Genomic DNA, 22,949 nt, shown 5'->3' on the forward strand with positions numbered 1-22,949 from the left:
CTCTTCCAATCCAGAGGGTCTGGCACTCCCTGGTCTCGCTCCCTACTTCTCAACTCTTCTGCAGCAGAGCCCCACCCCAAATTCTCCACATTCCCCTGCTCCAAAACCTGCAGAATGGGCCATTTACAGCTCAAGCCAAGAGACACAGTGAGCCCACCCATAAAAACACGGGGAAGTTTGCTTTGTCCCGAAGGTCAGGATGCCAGGCCCTCTGGCAGCCGAGCACAGACACCTTTTCATTCCAGGCACACTGCAGCTGTGTAATCTTGGGATGGCTATTTGGGAAAAGGCTTGGGAGCGGGAGGGCTAGAAAAACAAGACGCCTTCCCATTGACAAGAGCAATATTTACACAGGGTTTCAAACAGGCGTGCTCTGTACCTCTCCCTCCTGGCTGGGAGTCTCCTTGCAAGACCAGCTCCTTCTCTCAGCAGCACTCGGCACTTGCAAAGCACAGCCTGAAACCTGAGCTCTCGAGAAGGCATGTGAACTGCCAAGAGGAAGCATGAGAGGCCCAGGCACGGCAGGTGTGACCCAGCAGGAGGGGGAGGCGGCTGTTGGTAGCTGCGGGAGACCTCAGTGGCTGCTGTGGGGCCCGGACCAAGGCCTGCTGTGGCTCCAAGTGCCAGGAGGACCCCACCTGGGCTTCGATGGTGGGTGGCTTGCCAGGGACCAAATGCCTGTACTACTGCCTGGGAACCATGCCAGGGCAGCTGAGAGGACAGGGTCCTGGTTTAGGACACCCTCTAAAGCAAGCAGGCCGGGGGTGCAGTCACTGCCTCTGGGTGAGCCAGCCACTAAGGGAGGGAGCACAACTTGGATTAAGGGCATAGGCTTTGAAGCTGTGGACCTGGACTGATGCCTGGTTCTGCTCCCTCCCAGCTAAGTAAACCTGGGGAGCGACTCAACCTTTCTGAGCTCACTTTCCTCATCCGTAAAATGGACATCGCCTAGGCTGAAACGATACCGTGCCTTTTCCTGGCCTGGAATTCAGCGTGTAGCCAGACTGGATGGGCCTGGGGAGTCCACAGCACTCACGCCATCCCTGTGGGTGGTTTTGCGGAGGCCACTGCTTTGGCCAGAATCCCGGGGTGCAGGCCAGCCTGTCACTCAGGGGACACTTGCTCCCAGGGCTGATGTCAGGCAACCTCAGCCACTCACCCCCTGGCCCCCGAGGAGGCAGGTCTGCACTGTCACACTCCCTCCAGCAGGGGCACCAAGAGTGGAATGTGCACACAGAAGGGACTCTAGAAATTGGGACCAGGCTGCTCTTCTCAGGCAGTCCAAAGTAACACCAAATACAAACTGTGTCCCAGTGAGTCCACACCTGCGGACGGGACAAGCTGCCCACCCTGGCACTCTCTGTAACAGTGATGCCAGACCCCACCCGAGACCCACCTCTAGGCTCGCGGTGTGAATATGAATGCAGCCATCAAAAAGGGGGTAGATCTGTATGTTCTGACATGGGAAGTTCTTTAAGTGAAAAAAGCAAGTTGTACAACAGTATGCGCACTGAGATTATTTCCGTAAAATAAAAGCAAAACTATGTTTCTACCTTTCTAATGAACCAACTAGCTAAGCAACCAAGGGACCAAGAACGAAGACCGACAGAGAAAGGCAGTCTGAAGGCCGTCCCCTGAACTGTTAGCAGTGTTTCCTCCGGGACCTCGATAGAGGGAGGAAGGAGAAGCGAGGAGATGGAGCGGGCGTCACTTTGTACATCCTTGCTGCCCGTATTTCCCACAATCAAATACCTCCCATCTGGGGCAAAGATTAAAAATAATGTAATGCGGCCAAAAAGCTTCAGAATTCTTTGTTCCAGTCCTTTCTCCTCCATTAGGATCAGAGAATAAAAGAAGGAGACAGGCCGTGACAGGTCTCACTGCCGAGTCAACGTGTTTCTGGGAGCCCGGGGCCCACTAAAGCTGCTGACGGGTAGGGGACCTCCCCCAGGAGGCCCATTACATGCATCCTGAATTCCGTGCAGGCAAAGAAACCCTCAGAACAAATGATGCTGTGCCATATTTCCTAAGACAGAGAGAGAGCGTCCCAGCCTTAAAGTCAAGGGACTTGTCAAAGGAAGACAGCTGCAGCACAACAGCCATGACCTGTGATGACACGGCCACCAAGCCCTCACTCTGGATTTATCGCGGGTTAAACCACCTCTCCCAAAACGACTCTGGAGAGCGAGAGACCCCAAAGTGTGTGTTACTGCAGATCCCCCGGAGCCGGCTCAGTCAGGATGCGAGGCGGAGGTCGTGGGTTACCTGTGGTGCCCCCCTCAAGTCCTGCGCCATAGGCGGACACCAGGGCGGGGTTCCCCGCTTGTCCTGGCTCCCCGACGCGCACTTTGAAAGGGCTTCCAACCACGTGGCTCCCGTTGAACTTGACGTCGATCATGTGGACGCCATTCTCGTGGGGGATGAAGCGAACGGCATATTTATCTAGGAGAACGAGCAAAGACACAGGGTAAGACCGGGCACATGGACGCCACTGAGTTAGGCGGGGACAAGGATGGGAGGCCGACCTGAGATGGCCAACTTTAAATCATTAATATGCAACAGTTTGACTGGAAGCCTGGCACCCAGTATGTTGGATTTCAAAACTAAATGGTCCTATTTGTGTGTCCCTAGTCAGCCCTTTGGGAAATGCATCCAAATCTCAAATTCGATGTTGAATCCTCTGTGGCCTCCGCCTCGGAAGAACACCTCCTTTAGAAAAGCTCACTTCTCATAAGGTTTCTCCACTTGGCCACTTGAAGGGGAAAGAAATGGTTCCAACTGGGGTTAATGCTCCTTCATGAAGCTCCCAGCCAGCAACTGCCCTACAGGGCACCAGCCAGATTGTTCACAGTGTATGTGGGTCACAGCACATGGCAAGACAACGTTAACCGACATGGACACCTACAACAGTCACCATCGCACACCTGACCACCCTTCCTCCTTAGAGCGCTGGCCCCTGGGATGCAGACGGCCTGTCCTCCTCCTCCCTCTCCAGTCAGTCTCTTAGCCACTCCCTGGCTCCTTGTACCCTTCACCCACCTCAGAATTTTTGTTCTGCAAAGCCCCACCCAAACCCTCTTCTCTTTCTCCTCTAGAACTCTCCAGAGGTGAATATCTCCATGGAGTTGCCCACCCCATATCCTTCAACATCACTTCCCCCAAAAGTCCCTGGCTGGGTACCCACCCCTCCTGTCTTAAAGTCAATGTGCTTTAGGGGAAGTTGACCCCACCCCCACATCCAGGTATAGTCCTTGATTGGTTCAAGCTAATTAGGGAAAATCCCTCTTTCCCCAAGCCTAAGTCAATTAGCACATGGCATTTAGCCACAGGAAGTGACTCAGGAATGGGCATGTGTGTTCAGTGAGATAGGAGGGGAGGTTTGCTGGAGATGTCTGGGAAAGGAACATCTTAGATGTTTGAGAAAGAATCTTCAGAAGTTGTCTCTTTTGATTGATGTGGTGTGAAGATGGGAAGTCTGGTGCTGCTGCAGCCATCTTGCCACCAAGAGGAAGGCCAGTCTCAGAATGAGGCCCACAAAGCAGGAGAAAGCAAGATATCTGGGGTCTTGGAGGACACAGCTGAATGGCAGAATTTAGATTGTTGCTGAAGCCCACCTTAGATCTGGAACTTTCCAGTTATGTGAATTAGCAGACTCTCTTATCATGAGTTGGCTTGAGTTGGGTGTTCTGTAATTTCCAACCAAAAGCATCCTGTGACATGCTGGTGGTCTCAGACACCATTGGGCTTCAAATACCATCTGCAACTGAGGACGCCAAACCTCACTAGTTTGCTAAATCCCAATGCTGTAGACCTCTATTAAACATCCCCATTTGGATATCTGGGGGACACTTCAAAACTCCTCCCAAAAGAAAACATTACATTGTATAAGACCTTGACCAGCCCTTGCCCACTCATGGCCAGTTGTCCCTAGTTTTGCTAACTGTGTCATCATCTTTCTACCCAAACACCAAGCTACATGTAACCTTTATGAATTCACTTCCATCCGCTATGGCCAACTGGTCACCAAGTGGTAGAGTTCTCTGGCCTCAGGTCCCTCTTCCCCATTTCCAATCCTGCTGGTTAACATTATTTTCTCAAATGGACCACTCTGGGAGCATCAGCTCACCACTCTACCTTTCAGATGTTCCAATACATTCTCTATGATGTGGTCAGACTTAAACCAAGATCTGATCAGGGTACCCATCCCAACATTTGTTCCTTCTGAGGCTCACCACTGCCCTCTCCTTTTCTGCCCAGGGGAGAAAGACATCTAAATGCTGACCCACGTCTTGATTTCCACCCTGGACACAGAGCAGGGCACACAGCAACTGCCTAATAAGGGTGGTGATCACAGGGCTCTTCCTTACGCATCAGAGCCCACGTTCAATGTCACCTCCTCTGAGAAGCCCTCCTGACCTTGCTAAGGCAGGAATCACTTTTCTCTCCTGCCCTGACCATCTTCATCATTTGGTTCTTAGTCGCCTGTGGTACTGGTGATCACCTGGGCTCCTCACCAGTGTCCTGCAGGTTTTGGAGCAGGTCCTCACTCAGCTCTGAGCTCCTCTTTGACGGCAGGAATGATGTCCTCCTCAGCCTTACCTTCCTGCCAAATCTCTGAGACTAAATCAATCTCTGTTCACTGGCAAAATGCGTCACTGAAGTTGGCTGACATCAGAGAATTCCATACATCAAGGCAGCAGGCAGGAAAACCTTATGCTTTAAGAGTACCGGAGACCCAGATTCTCCTTAAGTTTAAACTTACAGATGAACATCAATTGACCTTTCCCGAGTAAAGTGAGATCAAAGTGTACTTATCCATGTCATAAGGTCAACAACACAGTAAAAATCTGTATGGTTTTGTTACAATATGAAAGAAAATCACAATGAATGTAATGTAAGAGGAATCTGAAAAACAAGAGACAATAAAGTATGTGTGGGGGGGTGGGGGTGTTCAATCCCAAAGTGTCTTCCTGTGCCTGGCAAACGTTTACACCCTGATTTATAAACAATGTCTGGCAACCACACAGAGGGAATCTGAAGGCTCGCTGGCCTTCGTGTGCAGAAACGTTCCTGGGGAGGCGCTGGGACCCTCGCCCGGCCTCCTGCTCACCTGGCTCCAGCTCAGACACGTGGCACTCCTCCACGGCTCCCGAGGGGCTGTGCACCTTTGCATCAATCTTGCCTTTTGCCCCATTCAACCTTATAGCAAAGGAGGCTGGCTGGTTAACTTTTAATCCCGATTCCTGAGGATTTAATACATTAGACAGGTTATAGCCCTTGGCATCCCCGCTCAGTGGCACAGACTGACCCGACCCGGGACTCTGGAAGACAGTTCTCATGCAAATAGGCCCAGCATGTTTATCCATATAGAATCTGACAACAGAAGAGCATGGCGGTCATTCTACATTTCTTAAATACAAGCAAGCAGAGACACATGTCTGCAGGGTCTTATACCCACACCATCTGGATTCAGGATGGAAGAGATGGTTACTGGGTTTGGAGACCTGAGTCATCCCAGTCAACAGGACTCTAGTTCTAACTGTATCCTAAACAGTCATCCTAGGGACAGCTGTACAGGCCAGAAAACCCAGCATCTTCCAGACTTAAAAAAAAAAAAAAAAAAGGGCCCCAACTTTTAGGAGAAGCCCAGCAGTTGACAAAACCATGTACCCACTAGCACGAACAAAGTTTTCTATTGCTGCTATTTTTTTATCTCAAGGATAGGCATGGAGAGAACTTTTAATAAACTTGTAAAGGGCTACACAGCAAGGGAGGCAGGAGTGCACATGGCCAAGAATCAGCAGGACCTGAGGTTACTACCATTTCCGAGCTATATAATCGAGTTAATCTCTTGGAGTTTCAGTCTCTTCATCTGTAAAACGGGCATAATAAACGAATCTACCTCCGAGAGCTGCCGGGAGGAGGCAATGAAGCTATGCATTCTCTGCACTCAGCACAGGGCCTCGTCCATACACAGAGAGGCTCGAGAACGTCAGCTGATTGTTAAATATTACTATGCATTTAGACGCTGTCTGGACCCCCAAAAAGCAACAAAGATATATATGGCTTTCGTTCTTCACTGGATCAGCCTCGTTCCCCCTGCTTTGTCTTGGTAACTATAGCCTCTTCCGGGAGGAGGGGATTAGAAATTTAGATGCTCAAGAGATTTTAAGATTGGCCAATCCTGAGCAGCAAAATTTTACAAGTCAGCAGTTTTGATGTAAATTTGGTTGGACAGTCACTCTTCAGATGAGAACTCGAAAGCAGCAGGGCTCGCATTTAACGTGCAATCGAAGCATCTGGGGGTCTTGTAAAAATGCAGATTCTGATCCAGCAGGTCTGGGATGGGGCTGGGGGTTCTAGGATTCTAATAAGTTCCGAGGCGCCGCTGAGGCTGCTGCTCTAGGGCCCCCATCTCAGGAGCGAGGCACTCAAGCTGTGCCGCCTGATCCAGTAGTCACTAGCCACATGCGGCTATGAATATTTAAATTGAAATCAATTAAAATGAAACAAAATCAACAATTCAGTTCTGTAGTTATGCCAGTCACATTGCAAGTGCTCCACAGCCGCATGGGGCCAGTGGCTCCCATACCGCACACTGGAGATGTGGGACATTTCCACCACTGCAGAACGTTCCATTAGACTGCGCTGCCCTAGAGGGTACAGACCCAGGAGAGAGGACTGAACACAAAATTAAGGCGTCTTTGATCACCAGCTCACCCCCATCCCACTGCCCCCTCCTCCACAAAATGCCAGCCGACTCCAATTTTCTAAAAAGTCTCAAAAGCAAGACAAAACAATACAGGCCTCTCTTTCCTAACCAGCACCAGATGCGGCCGTGCCGGCCTCCAGGAAATCTCCGATAAATAATTTACGTATCACTCGGCATCAAGTGACCCGGGAAGAACGGGAGACGAAGCTGACACACACATCTCTCCTGCTGGAGCAGCTGGTTACAAAAGCTGGATGGATCCACAGCTTGCTGCATACTTATGCAAATAAATATTTACAACCCAACTGTGAGGAGAGGACTTGACAGAAAAGTTCTCTGGAGGCAGCTTCTCCAAAGCAGGTCCTTTGCGACAGAAACGCTTACATTACCTGAAGCCACTTGCCACTAAATCCTCAAGAGGGAGATAAAAGCCTCGGAAGATCCGAAAGAAATCTTCGAGATGCACAAGGGCAGCTCTTTGCCCTCAACAAATGCTGGCTTATCTCCCTCTGTAGGTTTTAGTTAAGTCGGCCACAAAAGAACTTCTGTTAAGAAGCCTTTAAATGAAACACAAGAAAAACATCTACACCACAGTGAGCAGTCAGAACCCGTGGTACTCTCCTGGTGAGGCCTCTTCAATCTGTGGACCATGATTCTGGTGTGGGTTCTGTCTGGGCTCCCTGGTGTTTTGGGCAATGAGCAGTCCCAATTCCCCCCGGTAAGGTTAGAATCTTAAATGTAAACCCAGTGTATGGAACTAGATCCAATGATATCACCAATCTGAGAGACGAGACTGGATTATTTTTGTTGTTTTTTTTTTTAATGCTTTTTGGTGAGGAAGATAGGCCATGAGCTAACATCTGTTGCCAATTTTCCTCCTTTTTTCCCCCTCCCCGTACATAGTTGTCTATCCTAGTTGTAGGTCTTTCTAGTTCTCCTATGTGGGATGCCACCACAGCATGGCCTGATGAGCAGTGCGTAGGTCTGCACCCAGGATCCGAACCAGCGAACCCTGGGCCACTGGAGCAGAGTGTGCAAACTAAACCACTTGGCCGTGGGGCTGGCCCCCAAGACTGGGTTTTAATCAACCCAATATTCTCAAGAAATGGGGGCAGTTTGAAGGCTATTTAGAAATTCCTTTAGCCAGAAATCATATTTTGGGATTCTGGAGTTATGCCAAAACTGAATTGCTACTCCTCATTCAGACACCCGATTATTTTTCAGTGTCCTGAGTGAAGACCCAGAAGCATCCCCAGTGGTTCTTATTTTGGCTGAAGGCTCCCATGCAACCTTGAATTAAGTGACCTGTTTAAGACAGGGTGAAAAGTTGCATTTGCTGGCATCCCAATAGGTTAGACTATGTTCCCACTTGCATAATGCCAGGCTGGGGATTAAGGAGGCTGCCGTTAGGGGCACAGGTTCTGGAGCCAGAGACCTCACTCTGCCTCATATCAGCCAGTTTCCAGAAGCCATAACTTCTCTGTACCTCTGTACCTTCTCTGTACCTCAGTTTTTCCATCTTTAAAATGCAGTCAAGAGAAAGCTACTCACCGAGCTACTGCAAGAATTTAATGAGGTAACACTGATAAAGTTCTTAACATAGTGCCTTGCACACTTATTATAAATAAACCATCATAATAAAATAAATTGCAATTGATCTTCTTGAGGAAAAGGAAGCCAACAATAGCAGGCTGAACACCATCAGACTGGGAGTTTGTGTTTGTTTTGTTTTGAAAGCCTTCTTCACCCTTTAACCGATTATTAACAGGCCTCTTTTGTTTCTCTTGAATAAATATTTAAGAAACAAACTTGTCCCCAAACGTTGAGGTGTTTTGTTGACTGTGGCTGTTTTGCTCGCCCCAACTGTCTCCTGTCCTAAATGTGTGGGGAGGCGACTCTGCCCCGGGAAAGCTCCCCTCTAATTGGCAACATCTGTGGTCAAGATGTGGCGGGGATTGAAGCGGCCTCAGGAGTCCAGGGTCTCACTGGTCGGCCTGTGGCCAAGGAGATGGATGCTTCCTTGCGTCTCACCTGAAGGCTCATAACAGTGAGGCGGCGGGCATCGTCGGAGGGCGCGATGACGGGTACCAGGTAGGGACTTTCAGGGATGTGCTCATCGTTGAACTTGATAGACACCTCGTAGTTACCTGTAGGGACAGGAAAGACCCATCATTTCAGAGATTCCGGAAAGGTGGTTCCAGAGAGGCCTCTTGATTCTTTCCCTAAGGCTAAGATGCCTCCCGAGAGACCCTGCCCTCCTCTCTGGCCATGGCTGATTGGTCCAGAGTGGGCCACCTGGCTCAGGCTGGGCCAATATGACTTCCTTAGTCAGGCAAGGGCAGGGATCCTTAACCTGGGCCCACAGGGTCCCCCAACGTCCTGTATAGCACTCAGGAGACCCATGAAACTTGGAAAAATTTACATCTTTATTTTCACTAACCTCTAACTGAAATTTAGCATTTCCTTTCTTTAGAAATGTTGACAAGAAACGACAGCACATTAAGGCTTGTGACTTTGTCACCAACAAAAATCAGATATTTTTATATCACTTTACAGTTTTACATATGCCTGGACATATCATTTACACTCATCGCTACTTTGAAATGAAGGTAGTTAATACGCTGTCACCAAATCTTATGATTTAATGAATTAATGAAGATGTGTATATGTTGCTATGTTTCTTATTTGTTCCTTTAAAAAGATTTTGATGACAATATTTTAATACGATTGACTTCTTTTATAATCTGATATATTTTATTTTATGTGTTTAAAAATATAATACCGAGAACAGTCCCCATAGGCTTCACCAGATGCCAAAAGGATCCGCGGCACACAAAGGGTTAAGAACCCCTGCTCAGAGCTCAGAGCCCAGAGGCCAGTCTCCTAGGGCAGTCACACCAGCCAGTGGCCGAGGGTGGGCAGAGCGAGGCTGATCGGTGGAAAGAATGAAGCAGATGAATGAAAGCATGAAGCAGAGAGGCCAACAGAGAAGGACAAGGAGAATGAGAATTCCTAGCCCCTTTGAGGCCCGGCTGGATCTCCTGCAATTGAATTTCTAGGAGGCACTCCCATGTGCCCATGTGGATAAATTCCTCTCTTCCTTGAGCTGGCTTGTGGGTTTCTGTTCCTTACAACCCAACCACCCACAAACAAGGAAGATGTCCTCAGCTGGCCCTTGAGTACATACCAGGCTCCTGGGCAATGTAAGACACACCGCATGATCCATTTTTATGGTCATCGAATGTAATCTCGGCCTTACTGGGGCCCTCAACAGCGATGGAGAGGCCCCCGGCGCCTGCTTCCCGGGTCCAGATACTGAACTCAGCTGAGATAAAGAATCACCTGGTTAGTGAGCTATAGGACCCTGTTCTTGCTGACACCTTAGTGCTGGGTTACATTTGTTGCCACCCTTGTCTCCTCCTCTAACCTTGAGCAGAACCCAACCAAGGACATCACTGATATTTCCTAGGCACCATCCAGGACTACACTAAGTTCATGGGAAATCAGGCATCTTTTGAATACATCCAAACCAACCCAGAAAAAAACGAGAATGTTCAGTTTTGTCTCCACAGATCTTCCCACCAGCAACCACTACTGGCAGGGACTTTCACAATCAGTTTCGTAGAATTCTAGCATGTTCCACAGAATGATAGCCCTGCAAGATGCTCTGGAAACAGTTTTATTATTCTGTTCCTCTCTTAGACTCACACGCACACCAATAAATTACAGGCTCTGAGAAGTCCCTCAGTAAGAAACTTGTTTAGCTTTGGGTAAGCAAGCAATTTCCAAACATATTTAGCCACAGAAACCTTGTTTTAAAGAACACTCCTCAATACCGCCAATCAGAATCAAACATACAAAGCCTTCCTTTGAGAACAGGGCAGTGCAGGGTGCTCACACCACCAGGCTCTTGCTCTTCAAGTGCAAAGCCTGCCCAGATGCTCACCTGGGACTCCTGCTTCTCCTCTCTCCAGGCCGGGGCCTCCTGCCCGGACCTTGTGGGCACCCCCCTCGCCGAGCGGCCCCACAGTGAACTGGAAGGGGCTGCCGGTTACGTGCTGGCCACGGTACTTGACGCTGACTGTGTGAACCCCCATCTCCTGGGGCACGAACCGGACACAGTGAGAGTTCTTCCCCACGGGCACAATCTCGGCCTCGGTCACGCGGCCAGAGGGGCTGGTGACGTGGGCTGACATGTCACTGCTGTCGATTTCTGAAAAGGGGACAGGTGGTTGGGAGAAAGAGAGGAGGGTTAGGGTGAGGGCTGGAGGCAGAGCAGGACATGCAGGGCAAGCAGCAGAGGGCAAGGTGGTGCAGCCTGGGGTGGGGGTGCTCAGGCTTCCTCCCATTCAGGCTGCGTGCCTGCCCTCCTGTCTCCCTCAAACCCCTGGGGGGCTGTGGCCAGCATGGAGAGAGCAGGTCCCTGCCAGCCACCCAGTGCAGAGAACATTCTAGGGGCACTGACACTTCTCGCCCCACCAAGCACTTTTATAGCCTTCCTGGCTAGAACTGAGTTAATTCTAGACAGCAGTTTCAAACCAGAGCCTGAGCTGATAGAGTACGTAAATAAAAACTATGAGGGCTCAGATGTTTCCAAGCCAAAGGTGACATGCGGCCATCCGTCATGCATATAGGGGCTCTTTTCCACAGGCAGGGAAGGGTGGAAAGTGTGAGAGCCGTGATTCCTTACTGTCAGGAAGCCTTGGCACTTCTTTTGGGCAATGAGACAAAAAGCATTTAGAGAAAAAGGTGAACACATGTTGGTCCCAATAGCAAAGGGGAAACCATGCGTGAGCAAAGCTGTCAGCAAACCAAAGACCAGAGGCCACGCTTCCAGAAAAGCGATGCCTCGTGTCACTGACACCAGGAAGCAGACCACATCTGCTCCACCAGAGGTGCTTGTGCCATGCCAACGACCGTGCCTGCACTAACATAGTGGAGACAGGTGCACCGCATGCTGGGTGACCGAGTAAGGCCATCACCTAGAGCCACATGAAACTGCACCCACCAGCCCTACAGGATCTGGGCTGAGCTCATGACTGTGAGCCCTGAGGACAGAGAAAAGAAGCGGGTTGAGGAGAGGGTCACCCCACATGGCCTGGGTCCTGAGGACGTCTGGAAGCTGGTGAGCCATCCTCCATTCTAACCATGAGAGAAGATCATTTAGGTTCTGAGGGGACAAGTGACTCTCACCCACAGTCATCTGGTACCAAGAAACTGAAAGAGTAAAAAGGAGTCAAGAGCCAGAGGAGACTTAAGAGAAAGGGTAACCGTCCACATGGCACAAAGGTAAGAGACAGAGGAGCAAAGGGAACAGAACAGAAAATTCCCAAAATGAGAAATGGGAAACAAATGAAAACGCAGTCCATGTCACTAGTGACCAGAGACATGGACCTGAAAACTGGATATTTTCCCATCAGATTGGTCAAAGTGAGAACAAAAGACAGTGCCCAGTGCTGGTGAGGACGTGGAGAAATGGGCACCAGTTCAATTTCTGGAGGGCAGTCTGCCAAGGTGTAGCAGCACCTGAGAAGTACTGGCCCCGCAATCCCACTCCTGGGCATCCGTCAGTGTGATGACAGCCTGAGCACACGGTGGCGAATGTCACAAAGCACCGATTATAGGAGTCAAGGGATGGAAAAGAGTACAGGACACGAGAAAATGCAATGAAGGATGGTGCATCTCGACATGAAATGGAATCTTGTGTAGTCATTAAAAAGATGAGGTGGAAGTATATTTTTTGATGTTGAAAGATGCCCACAACACAATGAGTGAAAAGTGCATCAGTGTGATCTGAAAGTGGGCCCATGTGTCCATAAGGACAGGATGGAAGCATCCAGGGTCCAGCTCTGTGCCTCCAATGTGAACCACAATCTTCCTGGATGGTGGGATATGAGGACCCTTGCTTCTCTCATTTTTCAGCACATAAACTTTTTACGATTACCATCAATACAGCTCTTTTCAAGTGATTCTGCCCAGACACTATAATAACGAGGCTTTTACCACATTCACACGTGACCAGCGTCGTGTCTACACAGGAAGAACTCATCACGTATTGCCGAGAAGGCTGAGTCAATAGATATGCGACATATTAGGAAAGACGGGAGATGCAGTGAAGGAAGAACAGCTTCTCTCCAGATCACAACCTGAGCTTTATCTGAAGACTATCTAGATTTTCCGTCTCCACAGAATTTACAACTCCATAGCACACGCCAGCATCTGGGCAGAGGAGCCTCCAAACCCTCGCTCACACGGCGACTCATCTTTGGGAGGATTCTTTATAAAAAGAACCTGGGCCTCATTTCAGACAGGCTGAGGCCATTATTGGCTCATTTGGCCCCGTGGGGAACAATTCATGGCCAGGGGCTGGATGCGGCCCACCCAGCTATCCTCGCAGCACAGCGTGCATTCAAATTTTAGAAATGAAAGAGAGGAATGGAAATTAGAAGGATGCTACTGGGCAGACACCTCTTAAATACTTCCAGATATTGGCATCAGCAGGGCCAGTTCTCTCACTGACATTATTCTATTTGACAGATAGTAAATTAAAATCTGAAAGCTTATCTATTTTTTCCACAATAAAGCTATAATCATTTGGAAGAGGAAAAAGGTAGCAGGTAAACAGATTTATCTTTCCTGGATGGCCCTCTGTGAAAATATGTATTAAAAATACTAATTATTTAATTGAAATTTTAAAAATTAAAGTAAAATATATAGTCACCCATAATGGACTTGGACAGTACATTCTGGGCCATGCCTGGACTTGGTTTCCAATCGCGCCCACTGCCCTGATCCATGAGCCTCTCGTGCCCACCTGGGATTTTCAGGTTCAGGTCGCAGATGCTCCCGACAGTGGCCACAGACGGGGCCCGACTGGTCCGGGTGATGCTCTCCTTGACTCTCCCCTCCCCACTGATCTTCACGGTAAACGGGCTCCCTGCAACAACCAAGAAGGCCCTCGCGAGCAGCCCAGAGCCCGTGGGCACAGCATTTACAGAAAACCCAAGCACCCGTTGCAGAGGGCAGAGGGGACCACACATACCTGGCACATGCTCATCAGCGAATTTGGTAGAGACAATGTAAACCCCAGGCACAGTGGGGAAGTAGGAAACCTTGCAGGTGCCATCTTCCAGATCCTCCGTCTGGATGTCCACCTTGCTGGGGCCTTCCACCGCCAAGGATATGCCGCCGTAACCTGCAACACAGTAGCCGGGGGCTGTTGTGACAGCAACTCATCGGGAAGGGGGAGCTCAACGCACGCAGAAAGGACATCTGACACTGGAAATTCAAACTGCTCTTGCCAGACAGCAGAAAGAAAGTAACTGTTTCCCTAATGGAGAGCCCTGGGCAAAGGAATAGGTTAAGGGCTCTGAGGTCCCGGCCTGGTGGCGCAGTGGTTAAGTACACATGTTCCGCTTCAGCAGCCCGGGGTTCACCAGTTCGGATCCCGGGTGCGGACATGGCACCGCTTGGCAAGCCATGCTGTAGTAGGCATCCCATGTATAAAGTAGAGGAAGATAGGCATGGATGCTAGCTCAGGGCCAGTCTTCCTCAGCAAAAAAAAAAAAGGGGGGGGGGGGCTCTGAGAAATCCTGTTGTGACATAATCTGCTGAATGTGGCTTTGACTACAGAAGCCTTTCCTCAAGGCTATCTACTAACATCCCACAGAGCACCTATCCTGCAGAGCCTACTGGGGAAGACACTGCCCACACGCCTCTAAAAATAGCGTGCATTGCCTGGGGGGCTTGTCACCAGCCACAGGCCTAAGAATTTGAATTTTTAAACCGCTCCCAGCTGCCCCAGATGTCTAGCCAGGGAACAGCAGATGTGAAGGTTTTACAACATGAGGAAACAATAAGGAGCATCAGCCGATCAGGACCAGAAATTCCCCAGCCCTCTCCCCTAGGACTGTGACTTTATCTAGAAGTCATTATTATGGCCATCACTCAAGGAGGTGGGAGAAGACGACACTGGGATGTGGTGTGGTTTGGAGAGGTCCAGCCTAATTTGAACCACCTCAAAGAGGAAACATGAAGAGATTCCTCATTTCCATGAAAGCACTGCTCAGCTGAACATGACCTTAGCCAGTTGGCCCAACATACTTTGCTTGGGATGAGTCCAAGAGACCCTGGGAAGCTGAGAACAATGGTGGGAGTAAAGATAATGAAAGAGAGAGCTGTGAGGTTCAGCGGCTCTGGGTTCAAATGGCAGAAGCAGATGGGGCTGTTAACCCTGTGAGCCTCAGTTTCTTCATCTAGAAAACAAAAATAATATCTACTTCACCAATGGGCTCAGGGCTTAAATGATAATGCAGGTATAAGGACCTACAGCTTGAAGGATGCTCAGAAAGAAAAGGGAGTTGGCAGGATGAAAAGAGGAAGCAGCTTGAGCAAAAAGCAGCCAGTTCCCCACAAGCTCTAGGCCTTTCCCCTGGGACCGCCCCACAGACCTGCATCCCTTGTGTCCACGATGAAGTCAGACATCTCAAAAGTCCGGCCTTCTGACAGGCCACGCCCATAGACTTTGGCTCTGCGAGCATCACCAATCTCAGACTGGACCACCATGATGGACACGGGGCTGTTGGCCACGTGGTTGCCGTTCTTCTTGATGCTGACCAGGTGTTCGCCTACCTCCCGGGGGATGAAGGAGATGCCTGGATGGGAGCACAGATTGCGATCTGTAAGGTAGGCGTAATGGGATGAAGGAAAGGAAGCGGGAGGGAGACACACTCGCAAGAATGGATATGTGACTTCCTCCCTGACTTTCTAGCAACCCAGAGCATCCAAGAGTGTGGTCAACATCACAACAGAGAAACGCACTTGGACTGTTATCATGCATGTGACCCAGCAGGTTTATCATATCACAGTCCAGAGTGCTATCATTTCCCAGTAAAGGACTGAAGGAGTCCCCATCTCCCACCCGAGATGTCCCAGCTCCAGCAGGAAGGCAGCCTGGGCTCACCGATGTGATTGTTGGGCAGCCTCTTCAGGAGACAGGGCTCGTCGCGGCCGGATGGGGCCTTAATGCTGGCTGTCAGGGTGCTGAGGTCAGTCTCGCTGATGTCGAGCAGGAAGTCGGCTGCAGAGCCCAACTTCACCTGAGAGCACCGCCGGCTGTCGTCTAGAAAACACCACCCCCCAACAAGGCTCCCATTACATGTGGTCACCCAGCTCTCCAGAGCCCTTACTCCCCATGCCATTTACAGATGAATAGGTGAGAATTAATTACCCAAATTTAAGTGAAAAGAGCGTGCCCCAGACAATGAGCAGACCTAACCAAAAATGACTGATTTCCACTTAGGCCTGGTTAAGGGGAAGACTAGGAGCTGGCAGGAACTGGACACTTGAGTCCTCACAGACCACTTTTTAAAGGAATCTTTGTCGGTGGAAGGCACCTGCCATCTGCCTGCCATCCCCTTGGGCATTTTTCAAATAAACACTCATCATGTTCCACACAGGACTGCTGGCTGCTTCACAGATGGTCTGAACACCGTGGGGGCAAGAACCTTGTCTTGCACATCTGCTTTATAACCCTCTGAGAGCATGATTCAAACACAGTGAGCACAACAGAGGTTAGGAGCATGGGCTTTGAACCGGATAACCTCAGTCTGAATCCCAGAATACCCACAAGTGGGAACTTGGTTAAGCCACTATCTCTCCAAGCCTCAGTTGTCCTATCTGTAAAATGGAGAGAAAAATCTATCTAGTCTTGATGCTGAAGGGCATCTCCGGGCTCATTTATTCATGCAATAAGTACTACTTGAATGCCTTTATCTGAGGGCTTGCTATTTATATGCTGGAGTCAGACTGGCACAAAATAAGTGTCCTCCAAACGGCGTCCTTGCTCTTCCCTGGATTACCAGCTAAGGGAGGAATCTAGCCTGTCCAAGGTTGGCCTTGCACCCTGGTTCCTCCCCAAGGAGTCTCTGTGAAACCTGAACTCAAACAGACACCTAGCCTGCTGGCCCTGGCCTGAGAGGGAGAAGGGCTGTTGGGGCAGCCATACCTCCCACTAGGATGCCCCCAGTAAGCCAGGCAACCGTACCCGTGATCTTGGCTGTGAAGGGGCTCCCAGGGATGTGCTTGTCATTGTACTTGACCAGAATGCTGTAGTCGCCTGGCAGAGTGGGCAGGTAGGTCACCGTACATGTCCCATCTTTGTTGTCAATGCAGCTGATTTCGGCCTTTGAGGGCCCCTCAATAGCCAAGTCCAGGCCACCTGTGAATGGGAGCAGGGAGGAAGGGCCATCAGGGAGAGTGTTTCCTTGTTTCAACAGGAATAACAGCCCATCTAGGGGAGCCCTGATGCTGGGAACATCAGACTGACACGTGCCACATGAGCTGCAGGCAAGCGGCATGGGTGAGAACAAAGCAATTTACATGGGAAAAGTCCTCACTGGCAAGACACTGCACCATCTGAATTCCTCATGACAGGTAACTCTGAAGTTCCCCCTACTCTTCTGGATGCGTGGGACAAGAAAGGGATCGAGCCCTGAACACCGATGACACATACAGGAGAGTCACACAGACTGTCACTGCTGGTCTGTGCTGGATGCCATCGCAGAAATGCCATTAGAACCACAAATTTAGAAATCTCCGTGAAGACAATGGTATGAGCACAGAGCTTTATCTAGAATAGGCCATTAAATAACTCGTGTGGTCCTCTAGATATATGTATATGTGCAAAAGCACAAAAAAAGGTCATTTACCAAAACACACTTAAATTTCAGGCAAGTCACATAAAACTTTCATAGCATGAATCTGATTTCAATCAGAACACAAAGGACTTCAACAATTTGTTTTGGGGAGAAGAGCAGCTCTACATAAGAGATTTAAATGGGAGAAAAAATAAGACAAATACTACCATTCGATAGGCTTATTTTTAAAAGCTGCCCTGGAATCATGTCCACTGAACTCTCCCAGAGGAAGGCCGGAAGCACATAACCACATAAACCACACCGTACCTTCTCCTGCATCCTCTGTGACGATGGTGAAGGTGGCAGTTTTGTTGGCCACTCCATACACCAGGCCTGGACCGTATGCAGAAACGCTCCCACTGTTGGGGTAGTTCACGTAGAACTGCAGCGGGCTCTCTGGGTTTGCAAAGAACACAAACAAAATTGGGACTCATTGAGGGGAGAACGCATGCCTCGGAGAATCGGTGTCTTAACATTCACCTAACAGCAGGCAGGTCGGCGTCCCCTGTGGAGAGGCGGAGGGCAAAAGAAGACTCTGGAGGAGCTCACGATCCTAGGACACCCAAAGGGGTCGACTCACTATTGCTCCCTCAATCAGGGCACAAGAAAAACAACCCTGAGGCTGCTCCAGACTTGAGGGAGACTAAAGCAGGGAATCCAGTTCAATCTGGCAAATAAGGAGGAAACAGCTGACTTTGTGGAACAGTGACCCACTCATAGAGGGGACACAGCTGGAAAGGTCTTTTGGGAAGTGCCATGTGCTCGTGCCTCTCAAAAGGCTCTGAGAGCTCCCCTAGGAACCTATCCCCCAGTGGTCCTCCCAACCCAAATCCACCTCCCAGCCCCATGCAAGTACTTCCATTTCCATGTGGTCAGAAGCAAATTAGGAAAAGACCCCAGAGTCCAACAATAGGGGGCTGGTTAAGTAAACATTGGTCGATTGTGGGCCGTTAAAAACAATGAGGGAGACCTGCGTGCGCTAACGGGCAAGACTGTCCATAACCTGTTCCATTAAAAAGAGAAAAAGGCGAGTTGCGCTATAATATTAATACCGTTATCCCATTCCTTTAAAAACAAAACAGAACAAACCTGTATGCATACTTGTAGGTACAGAGAAAAACATCTAAAAACCAGCAGAGGAAACAGAAGGGAAATGGGAGAAAGAGCTTTTCCTCTACATCTGCATCTTTAGAATATTTAAATAGAAGCAGATAATACATTTTTGCTTTAACTCAGTATTATGCACACATATACACATAAACTAAAGCAAACATCAAACCGGAAGAAATATTTGCAACTCCCAAACTCTCCAATATTTAAATTGCTCTTAGAAACCGATATGACAAAGGCCAACAACCAAATAGAAAAACTGAGTCAAGGATACAAAGGTTCAGTTCACAGAAAAAGAAATATAAACAGTACTTAAACATATAGAAAGTTGCTCAGTCTCATTCACGAGAGAAATACAAATAAAGCAACACTGAGATAACTGTTTTTTCAACTATCGGTTTGGGAAAGACCCAAAACTTTGGTAGCTTATTCCACTGGCAAATTTTCGGAAAAGCGGTGCTCTCCTACGTTGCTGGTGGGTGTGTGAATTGGAGGAGCCTTGAGGAAGGGCAAGTTGGTAAGACCTGTCAAAATGGCAGGTGCCTGTATCTGTGCCCAGCAAGTGCTCCCCAGGAACCAAATCTCACAGACACACCTTCGCAAGTGTGAGGTGATGGACATACACAGCTATTCATGCAGCATGACTAGTGATGGCAAAGAAGGGGGGAAGAACCCAAACATCCTCCAATGTGGAAATGGGCACAGACCTAACGGTTCATCCAAATAGTGGGACACCATGAACATGTTCTATTATTTGGACGCACAAAGCTCTCCTGGATACATCAGAGGAAAAGGGCAAGGACAGAATAATGTCTACAGTATGCTACTATTTATGTTAAAAAGGGGGAGGGATTAAAATCTGTATTCCTATTTGTAGAGTTTTAAAAATATTCTGAAATCCACCATAAAAAATGAACAACAGTCAGGTTCAGGGAGAGGGCAGATGGGGATTCTGGGTGGGAAGGAAACCTTCCTCCACATCATCTCCACTCAAAATATTGAATCGAAAAATAAAGAACTATTTAAATAATAAAAAAAAGAACAAGAATAACACTGTGCTGGTTGATGGACAAGAAACTTGAGCTGGCTTTCCTTGTCAAGGGCAGTGTGACAATAAGTCAGTTTGCCCTCTTCTCACATCCTCTCCCGCTCCAAACTCCCAGGCCATGTCAGCCAAGCTGGAAAGTCCCTTGATGTGCTTCACATTTTTCTCCAGGCTTACCCTTTGGCCACACTCGGCATAGTGACAAAGACAAACAATCACAGACCTAAGGGCCTGCACTGTGACCCAGGATGCTTACTTGCATCGTCCCTTCTGGAAATTAGCCTGATTCACTGGGATCATGTGCTGTTTGGTTTCACAGGAACACGAATACTGCATTCCTAAACCTGCCACTGACAGCCATTTCCTGCACAGCAGATGACTGAAGGTCTGCAAACCCCCCAGATGCTCAGGCTCCTGGATCATGGAGTCCTGCAGGCTGTGCCAGCTAAGGCACTAAGCCCGACTCACCAGGGATGTGGCTGCCCATGTATTTGATGTGCATCTCATGGAGTCCGACCTCAGTGGGGGCATATCTCACAGTGACCGTGCCATCCTTGTTGTCCACGATCTCAGGTGTGGCCGTCTTCCCAGAAGGCATGTGGACCTCTCCTGTTGGAGCACAGGGAGACAGGCCAATGAGCCACCAGCGACCTCCCCAGAGAAGCTGAGCACAAAGGCATAGGGTAGCCTTCAAAATAAAGGCTTTGAGATCCAAGAACGCTCGCTGCTGCGTAAAATATCCAAGTCCCACAACAAGAAACACAGACCTATTTGCTTCTATTTTGTTCCCTTCTGCTTCCCCCAAATGCGGCAGGCAACTCACGAGTAAAGAATTTTCTACAACTGACAAATTAGAAGGTCAAACAGCACATGAGAAGACCACAAGACCAGTGGGATTAGTGGAGCATCAAGTCGAAGAGAAGCAGGTACTAAAAGGAGGCTGGGAGAAAAAGCAGCTCTTGTGCAGTAGACTTCAGTGTCAATGTCATATCTGGGAAAGTGGCAGGAAGAAAAGGGGGAACAGGAAGCCCATAGTTGAGAGGTATCTAAACATGGCAGTTCTTAACCTGGCGAGAATCCCAAGCCCTCTCCAGGATATAATGCAAGTCATAAATGAACCACCTCTTCAGAGAAACTCATATATACACAGAACATCCTGCAATGTCTAGGGCCAAGAACCAGAGATTCCGGGTTCAGGACCCCAGGTCGGGGGACAGGCGGAATCACCTGCTGGGCACCCTTTTGGAGAGCTAGTGCGAGCGAGTGAGAACAAGGCGGCTTTCACAACAGTGCTTACCGGTGATTTCTCCTTTCCGGACTGCAAATGGAATGACCAAGTCGAAGGGTTTAAACCCCAGGCCGTTCATGTCACTCACTGGGACATAGGCCTCTTCGGTTACCTAAAAACAGGGAGCAGTGGTCACTGGGGTAAAGTGGACAACAGCACAGGCTAGTGAAGCTACAGGGGCAGAGCAACTGGGAATTTTGCAAGTCACTGCAGCTGGGATTTGGGGGCATGGCTGCCCATGCGGTTCAGGCTCTGTCTAACTGGCGCCAGGCCCAGAGCAGACCGGAGGGATCAGAGAAGTCATGCTAACCAATTGCTAAAAGTCACTAGGCAGTTTGCTTGTAAAATTCCCAGCAGCGCCCACAGAAAAGTGGAAAAGTGAGAGACAGTAATGTCTGTGAGTCCCAAGAGGCTCCACCTGGAAGGTTTAGTTGCTTGTGGCCTGGAAAAGAAGGTGCGTTTTAAGTGGCAGAAAGTAGCAGCGGGTGGCTTTCCCCCTGAACAGAAACCGAATGTGCAAGTGGCGGCTTTGAGAGTCAGCAGGAGGGCTGAAGGCAGCGGTCCATCTTTCTCTTTAAACGTGGAGACAAACTGCGCAGAGCGTGATCACAGACATGACGGCTGGCGATTCGTGGAGCGTGTACGATGGCACGGGTGGGTCTCATTACAGAGAAAGCGGGGATCACTGTGATGGACTGATCGGTGGGGCACAAACCAATGACCAGGACACCCAGAGGGCTTAAGCCATCCCCAGAAGCAGGCTGCAGCTTTTCTGAAATGAAGGCTGAGTAAATACAGAAATGCAAAAAGGGAAACAAAAACAAAAGTGTACCCAGGGCCTGAATCCAGGGGGACATGCATTTACCGGTGCCTCCTCCACGGCTGTGACTTCCCCATCCGTGGCCTGGTCAGTGGCAAATGTAGATTAGTTGGGAATCACATTGGAGGGGCATCACTACTAGTATATTCTATAATCTGAGGGCTGCTTCCTCCCCCTCGGCTCCATCTTGTACAGCAGGAAGCCACTCGCTTTAATGGGAACCTACATTCTTCCTACCCTTGTGGAGAGCAAGCCGGCATCCTCTCTTCGAGTGTCAAATCCACATACCTTTTGAACCCACAATCCCATTTCTAGGAAGTGGGCCTACAGAAATACTAGCAGGAAAGTCCATAGGTAAGTGATGTGTGCAAGAGGTTTTGCTAGAGCTGTGTGTGGTCATGAAAACCTAAAGCAACCTAAATGTTCATCTGTGAGGGAGTCGGTTCAGTAAATTACGTGTGTACCATGGAACACTGCGCACCATTCCGAATAAGCGGTCAAGTCTGATGAATTAATATGGAAGGGTATCTACAGCACGCTGAGGGAAGAAAGCAAGTTGCAAAGCAATGTGTATGGTGTGATCTCATGCACAAAACTGATGTGTTTGTTGTGCAAGCCAGGAAAATCCAACGCTAGTCACCTCTGCAGCATGAAATTGGGAAAGTGGTCCCTTGTTACTTGACAAATGTCTACAGTAGCTAATGTTTCAAAAGTCTTTATAAATTCATTTTTAAAAAATCATAGGCTTCACACCCCTGATCCAACCGACCTGATATGGGAGGGGACCCCTCTCAGCATAATCTTCTACCATAATCAACAAGAACAAGAGTCAGAAGGCTCCCCTATGGAGGAAGGCCTATGCGCCCATGTTTACTCCTTTTTGGCATCTGCAGAAAGGGGGCTTCACTTAACAAAGGTAGCTTTGTGAGCTTCAACATTTGGAACAGCCCGATCGCCCCTTCTCGGGCCCTCTCAGACTGGGGCTATGCAGCGACACATTGGCTGGGAGGAAGATCTTTCGATGGCTGTGCTATGGCCTTTGATCCAGGACTTCCCAACAGTGATGAGCAGATAAGCTGCTAGACCCGTGACTTCATGTGCATGTCTATGTGACGTATTCAACTGAACCAGCCTGCTGGGTCTCCTTCAGACATTTGCTGTGAAGGCAGTATTGTGTGTTCATGTCCTTTTGGCCCCAAGCCTATAGTGGGAGGCAGGGACACTACCTACAAGAAGCTAATGACCACAAAGTCAGTCCATCTAGGGAAGGCTGGAGA

At 49.2% G+C, this 22,949-nt stretch overlaps 1 protein-coding gene across 6 annotated transcripts in view; it reads right to left on the reverse strand.

The window, feature by feature from the left end:
• FLNB (filamin B) overlaps positions 1–22,949 on the reverse strand; it is a 133,244-nt gene that overhangs the window by 5,910 nt on the left and 104,385 nt on the right. Inside the window, exons 30-44 of one of the 6 annotated variants that reach the window (XR_011426838.1) lie at positions 21,685–21,756; positions 20,862–20,964; positions 20,033–20,173; positions 17,677–17,805; positions 16,758–16,931; positions 15,675–15,833; positions 15,163–15,366; positions 13,755–13,907; positions 13,527–13,649; positions 11,695–11,760; positions 10,659–10,925; positions 9,900–10,037; positions 8,744–8,859; positions 5,111–5,243; positions 2,266–2,442 (exon numbers count right to left, since the gene is read on the reverse strand). Coding sequence is in view for 4 of the 6 variants with exons in the window: in XM_023620201.2 (XP_023475969.2) it covers positions 2,266–2,442; positions 5,111–5,243; positions 8,744–8,859; positions 9,900–10,037; positions 10,659–10,925; positions 13,527–13,649; positions 13,755–13,907; positions 15,163–15,366; positions 15,675–15,833; positions 16,758–16,931; positions 17,677–17,805; positions 20,033–20,173; positions 20,862–20,964; positions 21,685–21,756 (2,089 nt within the window). In the remaining 2 variants the exon portion in view is untranslated. Of the gene's footprint in view, positions 1–2,265; positions 2,443–5,110; positions 5,244–8,743; positions 8,860–9,899; positions 10,038–10,658; positions 10,926–11,694; positions 11,761–13,526; positions 13,650–13,754; positions 13,908–15,162; positions 15,367–15,674; positions 15,834–16,757; positions 16,932–17,676; positions 17,806–20,032; positions 20,174–20,861; positions 20,965–21,684; positions 21,757–22,949 lie in introns of those variants that run through there. The other 5 variants (XR_011426839.1, XM_023620202.2, XM_023620201.2 and 2 more) reach the window with 5 other exon arrangements.

The sequence above is a fragment of the Equus caballus genome, chromosome 16, assembly GCF_041296265.1.
Source record: "Equus caballus isolate H_3958 breed thoroughbred chromosome 16, TB-T2T, whole genome shotgun sequence".
NCBI classification, from domain to species: Eukaryota; Metazoa; Chordata; class Mammalia; order Perissodactyla; family Equidae; genus Equus; species Equus caballus.